Raw genomic sequence first — 11855 nt, 5'->3', positions numbered from 1 at the left:
AAGAGCGGGGGCGGTTCCCAGCCGCCATTTTCTCCCTCCCTCTCGCCTTCCTGCCTTGCGGGTGCCCTCCGCGCAGTCCCCCTCCCTTCCCCCGGCGGCGTCGGAATCCGTCTCGCCCAGTTCCTAACGGGGAGAGTGACGAAAGAGCTCCCCCTGCCCGGGGCGGGAGAGGAGGAGGGAGGGGTCGGGGCCCCGAAGGACGCAACATGGCGGCTCCAGCTGGACCCCGCGAGCGGGGAGGGAGGAACGTTCTCTTGCCTCCCCCCCCCCCCATGAGGACAGCGCGCGCGGGGGGGGGGAGAACTGGCACTCACGTTCTACTCGGCGCGCGCGCGGCTCTCTCTGTCTCTCTGTCTCTCTCCCTCGCCTTCCCTCTCTGTCTCTCGCGTTCCCCGTCGCTCCCCCACGCGATTGGAAAGGCGGAAGTGACGTCGCCCTCTTAGCCCCGCCCACTCGAGGGCGAGGAGGGGCGGGGAGTCCAGCTGGGTTGGTTTTTGCTGCCTCCCGGCCAGGGCCGGAAGTTTCGCCTCTGCAAATTTGCGGGCCTGGTAGAGGCTGACGCGGCTTGACTAATGCTGCCTTACCACTGAGCAAAGTATGAGTCCAGGGGCAAGCTTTAGGGTTGCCACCCCCAGGTGGGGCCTGGGGATCAGTGTTCCCTCTAAGCTGAGTTAGTGTGAGCTAGCTCACAGATTTTTAGCCTCCGGCTCACACATTTTTGTCTTAGCTCAGGAAGGGATGGCTCCAGAGGAAACTAATTTATGCAGCAGCCAAATCACTCGCTCACAGCTTTAATGTCAGTCGCTCACAAAGTAGAATTTTTGCTCACATGACTCCACAGCCTAGAGGGAACATTGCTGGGGATCTCCCCCTTTTGCAACTGATCTCCAGCTGACAGAGATCAGCTCCCCTGGAGAAAATGGCTGCTTTGGAGGGTGGACTCTATGGCACTGTACCATGCTGAGGCCCCTCCCTGAACCCCGCCTTCACCTGGATCCACCCCCAAAGTCTCCAGGTATTTTCCAACCCAGCCCTGGCAACCCTAGCAGGTTTAAGACCAACAAACGGAAGCTTACACCAGGAACAAATCTTTGGTTGGTCTTAAAGGGGCACCTGGACTCTTCTTCATCACCTCCTACCTGCACCTTTTAACTGGAGGTGTTGAGGACTGGCCTTCACCGGTGCTCTGCCATCAGCCATTGCACAAGGAAGATCATTTTAGAGGGTACCTGTGTTGGGCTGCAGAAGAACAGCTTGGTTTGCGTCCCAGTAGCATCTTAGACAATAATGCTAGGAAAAGTTGAAGGCAGCAGGAAAAGAGGAAGATGGATGGACTCAGTAAAGGAAGCCATAGCCCACAGTTTGTAAGACCTGAGCAAGGCTCAGTTGGGTAGGTAACTGTGTTTTGTCTGAAGCAATAGAACAAAGTTTGAGTCCAGTGGTGCCTTATAATCAACCAAGTTTAATTCTGGGTATAAACGTTTTTGTGCATGCACACTTCTTCAGATACATTGAGAAAGGGTGTGAATAATAGGATGCTTTGGAGGTCATTAATTGATAGGACCGCCATAAGAAGAAGGAGAAGAGATTGGATTTATACCCTGCCCTTCACTACCCAAAGGAGTCTCAGAGCAGCTTACAGACTCCTTTCCCCTCCCGTCCCCACAACAGACACCCTGTGAGGTAGGTGGGGCTGAGAGAGCTCTGACAGAAACTGCTCTTTTTCAAGAACAGCTGTGCCAGAACTATGGCTTGCCCAAAGTCATCCAGCAGGTGCAAGTGGAGGAGTGGAGAATCAAACCTGGTTGTCCCAGATTAGAGTCTGTGCACTTAACCACTACACCAAACCGGAGTCAGAAGCAACTGGACAGCACTTAACACACACACACAGCACCTTAGAGACCAACAAGATTTTTGGGTTCTAAGCTTTTGAGAGTCAAAGCCCCCTAGGTCAGATACCAAGGAAGGAGTGCTGACTTTACGTGCAGAAGACATTGGGTTCAATGCTCCCTCTAAACTGTGGAGTCTTGTGAGCAGAAATTCTACCTTGTGAGCTACTGGCATTAAAGTTGTGAGTGAGTGATTTGGCTATTGCATAAATCAGTTTGCTCTGGAGCCATCCTTCCTGAGCTAAGACAAAAAAGTGTGACCTGGAGGCTTAAAAACTGTGAGCTAGCTCACACTAACTCAGTTTAGAGGGAACACTGATTGGGTTAAAGGTCCAGTTAAACAATCTCAGGTGGGAGGTCTTGGGAAAGGCTTTCTTTTTGAAAGCCACTGCCAATCAGGAACAGGCAATAATAAAGCAAGGTAGTGGTCAACGTAGGTATAAGACAGCTTGCTATGCTCCTAAAAGAAGAAGAACAAGAGTTGGTTTTATACCCCGCTCTTTACTACCTAAAGGAGTCTTGGAGTGGCTTATAATCGCCTTCACTTCCTCTTCCCACAACAGACATTCTGTGAGGTGGGTGGGGCTGAGAGCTCTGAGAGAGCTGTGACTGGCCCAAGGTCACCCAGCTGGCTTTATGTGGAGAAGCGGGGAATCAACCCTGGTTCTCCAGATTAAATCCTGCCGCTTTTAACCACTACACCAAGTAGTTACTGCTATCATTAGGAACACTGAGCTTCAAATCCGCACTTCCTTTATAACCCTGCAGGATTTTTGGGTGCGCATTGCCTCTCAGCCTCACAGGGAAGTTACATTTATTTATTTACTTCATTTATACCCTGCCACCTCCCCAATGGGGACCCAAAGCAGCTTACTTTGTTCTCTTCCATTTTATCACAATAGCCCTGTGAGGTAGGCTATGCTGAGAGAGAGTGTGACTGGCCCAAGGTCGTCCAGCAAGCTTCCATGATAGAGTGGGGATTTGAACCTGGGTCTCCCAGATTCTGGTCCAACACTTAAGTGCTACAACACAGTGGATGGAGGATAGGAGAACCATATACACCACTGTGCACTCTATGGAAATGCAATAAAAATGTAGTAAGCATGTAATAAATAAATGAAGGACTCAGCAGATAAGAGGGCAATGTATCAGGGAGGGGAAGATTTTGTGGGTGAGATGGGATTTCTGACACATGCACAAGCACACCCCAGCTGTGAATAATTATAGGTGAGTGATTGCAAATTAAATGCAAAAAACCTTGGGGAGAGGGGTGATACTAACAGCTCTCTCCTGTATTTTCCTTTACAAGGGCCTCAACAAAACTGAATGATTAGTAATGAGGCAAATAGAATTAGTAATGAGGCAAATAGAGATCTGTTTCTCTCCCCAAACCAGTCCAGAATCCCAAATGAAATAGGTCAAGGGCATAAATTTACCCAGGTAACCCTGGAGTGCGCTGGCTCAAGTGGTTAAGACGCTGAACTGCAGGCTGGAAGGTTTGTAGTTCAGCAGTTCGAGACCCGAGTGCCGCATGACGGAGTAAGCTCCCGTCTCTTATTCCAGCTCCTGCCAACCTAGCAGTTCGAAAGCAAGAAATTGCAAGTAGATAAATGGGTACCACTTTGGTGGGAAGGTAACAGCGTTCCATGCGCCTTGGCGTTTAGTCATGCCGGCCACATGACCATGGAAACGTCTTCAGACAGCGCTGGCTCTTCGGCTTTGAAACGGAGATGAGCACTGCAACCCTAGAGTCGGATTCGGCTGGCTTTCGAGCAAGGGAAAGCTTTACCTTTACCCTAACCCTGGAGTTGCTGTGCCATCAGTTGTTCAATAATCTTACCTGAAAAAGGCATACTAGCCAAATCCACTCTTGTCAGAATAAGTTTCTTCAGCAATGTCTTCACCAGCGCTTCTGAAAACTCACTTGCCATTAAAAAATGACTTAATAATTTTGGCAAGTAGTACCCTTAGCTTTTCCTGGCCTGGTTTGACCATCCAGGAGAAGCATGGGTCTAGCATGCAGATGGCCTTCCCCCAAGAATCTTGTAAGCAACTATCAGGAAGATCAATCTGAAATTACCTGTACAGTTGACAAACAGATGTTTATGCTGAGGATTAAACCTCATCCAAACTGCATCTAAACGCACATGCAGGTCAGACCAGACAGACTTTCTCCTTAAATAATCTAGCAAACAATGGCACAGTGTTGGGTCAAATCATCCTCTTCCAGCGTGGGGGGCTTAGGTGTTTATAGACTATGGAACAAATTCGTTGATCAAAATTCTGCAGAGGTAATGGTGGCGGGGGGGAAATAACATCTTTGATTCTGTTGCCACCAGACCATAGGCATTCAGGTAGGGTCTGAGGTGCTTTCTGTTTGTTTCAGGTACTTTTGATCCAAACCAAACTCAAGACTCTCCATCCTTTTCACCTCCTCTAATTTTTCAATAAATCACATCAATGGGGTCCTGTTAAACTAGGGGAGAGGACACCGAGAAACAATCATGTCTTTAACCCTTGTTGGTTCTTGATTCCAGGATGATACTACAGTGTCAACCGAGTTGCCTTTAAGATTGCTGTAATCATCACAGGCTATTTGATTCCTATGCAACCCGACCTTATACTTTTAGATTACTGGAGCGATTCTCATATACCTAAAATTAGAGAAGACCTTATTTCAACCTTATTGATGGCAGCTAAGGTGGCTATTGCCAGTAGTTGGAAATCCCCCAACAAGTTACTATTATCTTCTTGGCGATTGAAAATTTGGGATTACTATATTATGGATAAGATTTCTGATGTACTTGTCAATACTAATCATTACCATATGAACTCTAATCTTCATCTGAAATGGCTTCCCTTTCTTGAGTTTATGTTTAATGTTGAGTCTTCTAAATTCATTGTTCCAGAAAAGTATTATGAACTATTTCACGGAATGTAAAACTTTTAGCATTTGTAGAAGCGTCAACATAACTGTATCTAGTTCCAACATAGTTCAATGTTTTGAATGCTTTGATGTTGTTGTTTAAAATAAAAACAGTTATTTTATTTTTAAAAAGATTGCTGTAATCTGTCAAAGGATTCTGGAAACCAGTTGGATCAAGCAGACCATCCTTACTGAAGAAGAAGCAGAAGAGGTTGGTTACAACGAGGGCCAGGGTCTTCTCTGTGGCGGCCCCTCACTGGTGGAACGAGCTTCCAGAAGACAGCAGGGCCCTGCGAGACCTTTTACAGTTCCGCAGGGCCTGTAAAACGGAGCTCTTCCGCTAGGCTTTTAAGTTGGGTGCCACCTCAGTCGTATGGCCCTGGCCCTAGCCTGATTACTGTGTCAACAACTGGCCCTGGCCTGATTACCAACTGTACCAACGGTGCCACCAACCAAGGCTTTATAGCTGGGCATGAGCCAGTGGACAGTATTCAGTTGATAGTCGATATCGGAAGATTCGCCATCTTTTAATATAAGTTGTATGATTTTATATTGATTGATGGTTTTAATGGAATTTTAATGTATTTTTACAAATGTTGTTAGCCGCCCTGAGCCTGCCGAATGGTGGGGAGGGTGGGATATAAGTGTAAATATAAATAATTAAAATTTATACCCCACCCTTCACTACCCAAAGGAGTCTCAGAGCAGCTTACAATCTCCTTTCCCCTCCCCTCCCACAACAGACATCCTGTGAGGTAAGTGGGCCTGAGAGTTGTTTTGAGAACTCCCCTTGAGAGAACAGCTCTGAAAGAACTTGTAACTGACCCAAGGTCATACCAGCAGCTGCATGTGGAGGAGTGGGGAATCAAACCCAGTTCTCCCAGATAAGAGTCTGTGCTCCTAACCACTACACCAAACTGGTTCTCTGCTGCTGCCCAATAAGTGTGTAAAATCCAACCATGCTTTCAGCAGATAATGATTTATGACATCAATTTAAACTCTGGCAGCTTAATCAGATCACCATCTCTCTGCTGGGAACAACATGAATACACAGCATGCTTTTTCTCATGGGCCATTGCATTTTGTATATTCCCCTCTGGACTTTGTGTGTGTGAAGTGCCATCAAGTCATAGTTGACTTAGGGCGACCCCAGTAAGGGGCTTTCAAGTCAAGTGAGGAGCAGAGGTGGTCTGCCTTTGCATTCCTCTGCAGAGTCTTCCTTGGCAGTCCCCCATTCAACTACCAACCCTGCTTAGCTTCTGAGATCTGGCAAAATTGTGCTGTACCATGCCACCTTCCTTCTCCTATAGACTTTAGTGAATATAAGAGTTTGTCACTGATGGGTGATTTGGGCCACCTTCATGGGACGATTTAACAAGATCCTTCCCCCAGTAATTTTGGGAAAGCAGGCTCATGTCATGTCAAGAAGAACATTAGCCCCCCAGAATGTCATAAGGTAGTTCTCTACTGGCAAATAGCCATAAGACATTTGGGAAATACTGGAAATTCTGCTCAGAATGGTCTGAGAATGAATTAAGTTGGAAATGACAAAATTAGTATAATCAGTACCTTTCAAAAACTCTGTGTTTACGAAATGTGGCTTTTGTTTGAAGACTTCATAATTCAATACAGTAAAAATAGGGACTGATGATACATTGTTCTGTGGTCTCTACTTGCCAGTTTTTAAAGTTCAGCAACAGTGCCTATGTAAATTGCTGTTATGTCTGTAAATCTGAGCACCACGGTGGCTCAGAGGTTGAGACGCTGAGTTGTAGACCGGAAGATCGGTCTTGGATTCCAGCTCCTACCAACCTAACAGTTCAAAAACAAGAAATTGCAAGTAGACAAATAGGTCCCACTTTGGTGGGAAGGTTACAGCATTTTGTGTGCCGTGGTGTTTAGTCATGCCAGCCACATGACCATGGAAAAGTCTTCAGACAGCACTGGCTCTTCGGCTTGGAAACAGAGATGAGTCCCCTAGAGTTGGATTCCACTAGCTTTCGAGCAAGGGAAACGTTTACCTTTATAGAAGTCTAATGCTGTAATAATCTGGAAGATTGTTGATACATTAGCACTTCTTGAAAGTAAATTTAAAATATTGATAAGGGCTTCCTTGTTCTATAAATAGTCCTGATTTTGAAGAAGCTTGGGCAAAACACAGATTAAGTAGCTGGCTCACATGTAGTTTTGTGGCTTTCTACAAGAAACATCGGAGTGACTGCCTTAATATGTTGATCACAGTGCCCACCAGGATTACACCAATGGAAATGTAAAACAGATTGGTCTTGTGGTCCTACAAGAAACATCAGAGTGATGATTGCTTTGATATGTTTATCATGGATCCCACTAGGTTTACACCTATAGAAATGTAAAGCAGATTGATTAGTCATTCATTCCTCAGTATCTTTGAAGTTGCTAGTGAATTGGAGAACTCTGTTCTATTTGTAAAAGATTCTTGCCACAACTACTTTGTTTTGCTCTCTAATTATAGTTCATTCAGGTTATGATATATATTTGCAGTTGAATGTATTTTGATAATTGGCACATGTGATATACAAATATAAAAATATTGAACATAAAAATATCAAACATTTATGCTGATTTGCATATTATTTTGCATGGTTTGTTAAGTTTCTAATTATCATGTAGCTCACCTGTTTTTTGTTTGTTTCATATTTCAAATTTCATATTTATAGTATGCTGTGCTGTACAAATAGCTCCAAATGTATAACAAACTACACTCATATCTGTATTCAAAAATAATAGTTTGTATTAACCATCAGTGTCACTCCCAGAGACATACATCAACATAGCCTAAGACAGAACAAGGACAGATTTTCACTGGCAATGTTCACTCTTCTCCTTGATAATAAGAACAGGTTGCTTAAAGGAAATATTACCTCCTAATATCAGGCCCATAGACTCATGTTCTATAAGAGCCTTTAGGGGAATCAAGAGCATATTTTAAAAAGTGGAGTTAATTTTTTGTGGAGAAAGGCAATATATTTTGGGGGTTGGACTTGACAAAAACCCACATTCAGTTTTAAACATTTTTCTTTGGGGACTAGGTTGTATCTTCCTGGATATTATAGGAAAAGATTCTCTGACCCAAAAGGAAAAAGGAAAACAGAAGAGATAAAAATTCTTTGGCATAGAGGGAGAGGGGTCCATTTTAGCAGGACTGTTCTGGCTGATTGCATCTGAAGGAAGGAGCTCTCACCTATGGAGCAGACAAAGGGCTGGCTGCCTGAGGAAAAAATACCAAGATATTGGGGGGGAAATTTAGAGCCCTGTAACTTCCTATGTAAAGAGCTTACCCTAAAATAAGATTAGCTAGGGCAGGGGTGTCAAACATGTGGCCCGGAGGTCGGCTCAGCCCCCCGGAGGGCTTCTATCAGGCCCACAGTGGAACTGGCCGTCTTCTGCTTCTTCCTCCAGTTCTGCTGCTGCCGCATCATCGTAGGTTTGCATCTTACAGATACACATCTGAACAGCATACTCAAGATTGCAACAGCACAGACATTTTGATGCAATAATTCAGAGCAAGGGGTGTCAGTTATCAGACACTGTTAAATAAACAAAATAAAAACAAAAGAGTGCTAATGTTTTAAGCATGGTTTTATTTTAAGTAAAAAAAACCTTTGTGTTTGTGTCCTTTATAAAGTTTATATCTCCACTACTTGGCATTACATTTTATGACACAACATGGCCCGACCCAGCAAGTCTCATTTATGTCAGGTCTGGCCCTCATAACAAATGAGTTCGACACCTGAGTTAGGACATGGACAGAATGGGGAATTGCATGTTTAACCCTTTCTTTTGTGTTCCTTTCTCAATCCACTGCTGTGCAGAGTACGTGTACATTCTTTACTATTTTTAAGGGAGCGGTGGCGCAGGCAATAAAACGCCTGCTGTAACATCAGTAAACAGCCATTAAGGCTGTTTGAGACTCACCGCGGCCGGGGTGAGCTCCTGGCCCTAGTCCCAGCTCCCGCCCACCCAGCGGTTCGAAAGCGTAGTCGCAAGTAGATAAATGGGTACCTGCCCTTAGGTAGCGGGGGGCACCCTCCTCCTTGCGGGAGGCATGCAGCAGGAGCATCGGCAGTGGCAGAGCGATTGGCGAGCGGCCCTGGCGACCCAGTGAGCGTGACGGACGTCGAGTGGCAGAGTCCAGGCGGAAACTGCATTGTGGAGGCGTGGTGATGCAGTGGTGCGGCGGAGCCATTAGGACATGAGCCGAAACTCTGGCTGGTGCGTGGCGGCGCGCCAGGATGAAAGTCCACCGGAGGGAGTCGCTGTATCAAAGACCTGCTCCAGAAAGGCGCCAGGACATGGAAAGCCGAGAACTACAACACCTGAAGCCCGCTGAAGAAAGAGCCGAACAATGACAACAGAGCCCTGCTGCCTGGGTGCTGGTAGGCAGTCACTTACCCATATAATGTGGCCCTAGATAGGTAATTAAATTGTATGTAAACCGCTCAGAGACCCTTCGGGGTTAGAGCGGTATAGAAAGTTGAAAGTTAAATAAAAAATAAATAAATGCTGGCAATGGCTCTCCATACCACATCCACTGTTCAAATATTTTGTTCAAAATGGATTCTGAAGAAGGGAGGCGATTGAATGTAAAAATCACTATTTCCCTGGGAGTACGCAAGTGCAGTAAGCCATCCCTGTGGTAACCAGTTGCTGGGTAGCAGGAGACACAAGCACTATGTGGAGCCTTAGAACAGCAATGTGGGCAGGACAGCTGGGAGCTCCGGCCCTCTCTGTGGGTAATTCTTAAAATAGATAGTCAGTGGCAGTGTACACAATGGGAAGTGGGTTGGAAGAGCATCATGTTGCAGGGGGAGAATCAGGATGGTCTCTGGATTCCTCAGAGGGCCAAACGGAGCAGAGTTCAGGTGTCAGCAGAGCCACACCCTTAAATACTGATGACCTGCACAGGGGATGTACCACTCTTTTTCACTGAGTGAAGCTGCAGTCCTATGCATGCTTACCTCCTAATAAGCCCCATTGAACCAAGTGAGCTCTACTTCTGAGTAAATGTGTAGGACTGGCCTTCAGAGCTGGAACTTTATATCCTGACCTGCCTACCAGATGGTAAGGTTTCCACTTGTTCTTTATAGAGCTACATAAAGCTAGAAGTCATCAGGGGCAATTCTCCCTGTTTGGTTTGGGGGAAGGGGAAGTATGGGGGAAAGCTGCAACTGCCCCAAAGTCAAGACCTGTTTCTTCAAAGCAGGTGGACATCCTAGTGAAATGGTGGGTTGGTTCAACATATTTTGCCAGGCTAAGTAGCCGTGTCAGTCTCCTCCAAGTCTTAGAGCATGGCAGGATCAGGGGAGGGTTTGCGCACCTCCCCGTATGTTGTCCATACAGGCTCCAAATACATCCGTGAGCCAGGTGGTGCTAAGAACAGTGGGGAGAGCCTCTTTCTGTGCTACTCCTGCAAACTCCAAGGCACCTTCACTTCCTGTTTTAAACTCAGGTGGCGGCGGCAGCATGGGCCCAGTGGAAAGCAATGCCCTAGCACAAACCACAGTGATTACCTTCTCATAGTATTTTCATAGGTGTGTTTTAATCTGCTCCTAAATTGTACACTCTAGATACATAGTATTTTTATCGGTGTATTTTTAATCTGCTCTTAAATTGTATAATCTTTATCGACAATTTATGCCAATAAAGGCTAACTTGAAATCGAAAAATTGATTACCTTCTCCAGCGTCATGCCACTGGCCCTCTGACAGTTGTGTGCCCCAAGCATTAAGCCAACTCTCATCAGGAAGGAAGGTTTCACTGCCCATCCTGGAAACTCATTATGCCTAGGCCCCTTTTTTTCTGTCTCTTTGTATCAAGGCAATGCATTCACAAGAACTTCTGCGGTTCCAGCTCTTTGCTGTTTTTGCAACTGTACCTTTCTCGATACAAATTCATTTATATTCCTTCCTTAGGGGTAGCCACATTAGTCTTTTGCCTCAAAGAGAGTGTACCCAAATCATATCTTACGCTTCGCTCCACGTGGGCCATACCCAGCCTACCCCTCTGTGCTCTGCGGACAAGGAGAAGGAACCCGGGAAAGCAAAAACAAAAGTAGGGTTGCCAGGCTTTAGGCGGTGCCTGGAAATTCTCCAGAATTATAACTAGGGTTGCCAGCCTCCAGGTGGGGCCTGGAGATCTCCCGTTTTTACAACTGAGCTCCAGCTGACATAGATCAGTTTCCCTGGACAAAATGGCAGCTTTGAAAGGTGGACGGTATGGCATTGTACCATGCTGAGGCCCCTCCCCTCCTCAACGCACCCCCTCCTGGATCCACCCCCAAATTCTCCAGGTATTTTCCAACCCAGAGCTGGCAACCCTAATTATAACTGATCTCCAGACTAGAGAGATCAGTTTCCCTGGACAAAATGGCTGCTTTGGACGTGTATTCTACGACATTACACCCTGCTGGCATCCCTCCCCTCTCCAAACACTCCTCTCCACCCACAAATCTCCAGGAATGTCCTAATCGAGAGTCGGCTACCCTAACAGAAACCGACCACGAACAAGACTCATGGGGGGGGGGGAGGGAAACGGGACCCAACTTCCCTACAGCCTTTGCACCACCAAGGCGCACGCGCACCCCGTCTTCCCGAGCGCTCACCTTCGCACGCGCGGCCTCTCCGCTTTAGCCAACCCCTACGGGAAGGGAGGCGCCTCTGAGGAGGAGGGCGGAACTACAGCTCCCGTCGCTCCGTTCACCCCGATCAACAAACCCGCGCAAGCGCAACGGCGAGGCCTGGCTTCTCCGTCCGACGCCGTTGAAACCTTGTCGGTGGGCGGTGTGGAAAAGCGGAGCGAGGAGAAAAAGAGGGGAGGGGGGTCGCGATAGTGCGCGCGCGCGTGTGTGTGTAGCTGAGGAAGAGGAGGACGAGGACGACGAGTGTGCTTTAACGGCCGCCATTGGTGACAGCCCGGACTCATGATTCCCATATGCCCGGTAGTCTCTTTCACCTATGGTGAGTGACGGCGGTGAACGAGCAAGGGGGGGGGGAGGCGCCCCT

General features: G+C 46.8%; 2 protein-coding genes across 2 annotated transcripts in view; one reads left to right on the top strand and one right to left on the bottom strand.

Annotated features, from left to right (window-relative positions):
• The window catches only part of SUB1 (SUB1 homolog, transcriptional regulator), a 20699-nt gene extending 20263 nt beyond the window's left edge, over positions 1-436 (bottom strand). Inside the window, exon 1 of the mRNA XM_015405841.1 lies at positions 315-436. The gene's annotated coding sequence lies outside the window, so the exon portion shown is untranslated. The remainder of the gene's footprint in view (positions 1-314) is intronic.
• Positions 437-11571: 11135 nt separating this feature from the next.
• ZFR (zinc finger RNA binding protein) overlaps positions 11572-11855 on the top strand; it is a 39890-nt gene continuing 39606 nt past the window's right edge. Inside the window, exon 1 of the mRNA XM_015405850.1 lies at positions 11572-11810. Coding sequence (XP_015261336.1) covers positions 11774-11810 — 37 coding nt within the window. The 5' untranslated portion in view covers positions 11572-11773. The remainder of the gene's footprint in view (positions 11811-11855) is intronic.

The sequence above is a fragment of the Gekko japonicus genome, unplaced genomic scaffold (assembly GCF_001447785.1).
Source record: "Gekko japonicus isolate JY-2015 unplaced genomic scaffold, Gekko_japonicus_V1.1 scaffold201, whole genome shotgun sequence".
Taxonomy (NCBI): domain Eukaryota; kingdom Metazoa; phylum Chordata; class Lepidosauria; order Squamata; family Gekkonidae; genus Gekko; species Gekko japonicus.
This window is presented reverse-complemented; position numbering and strand designations above follow the sequence as displayed.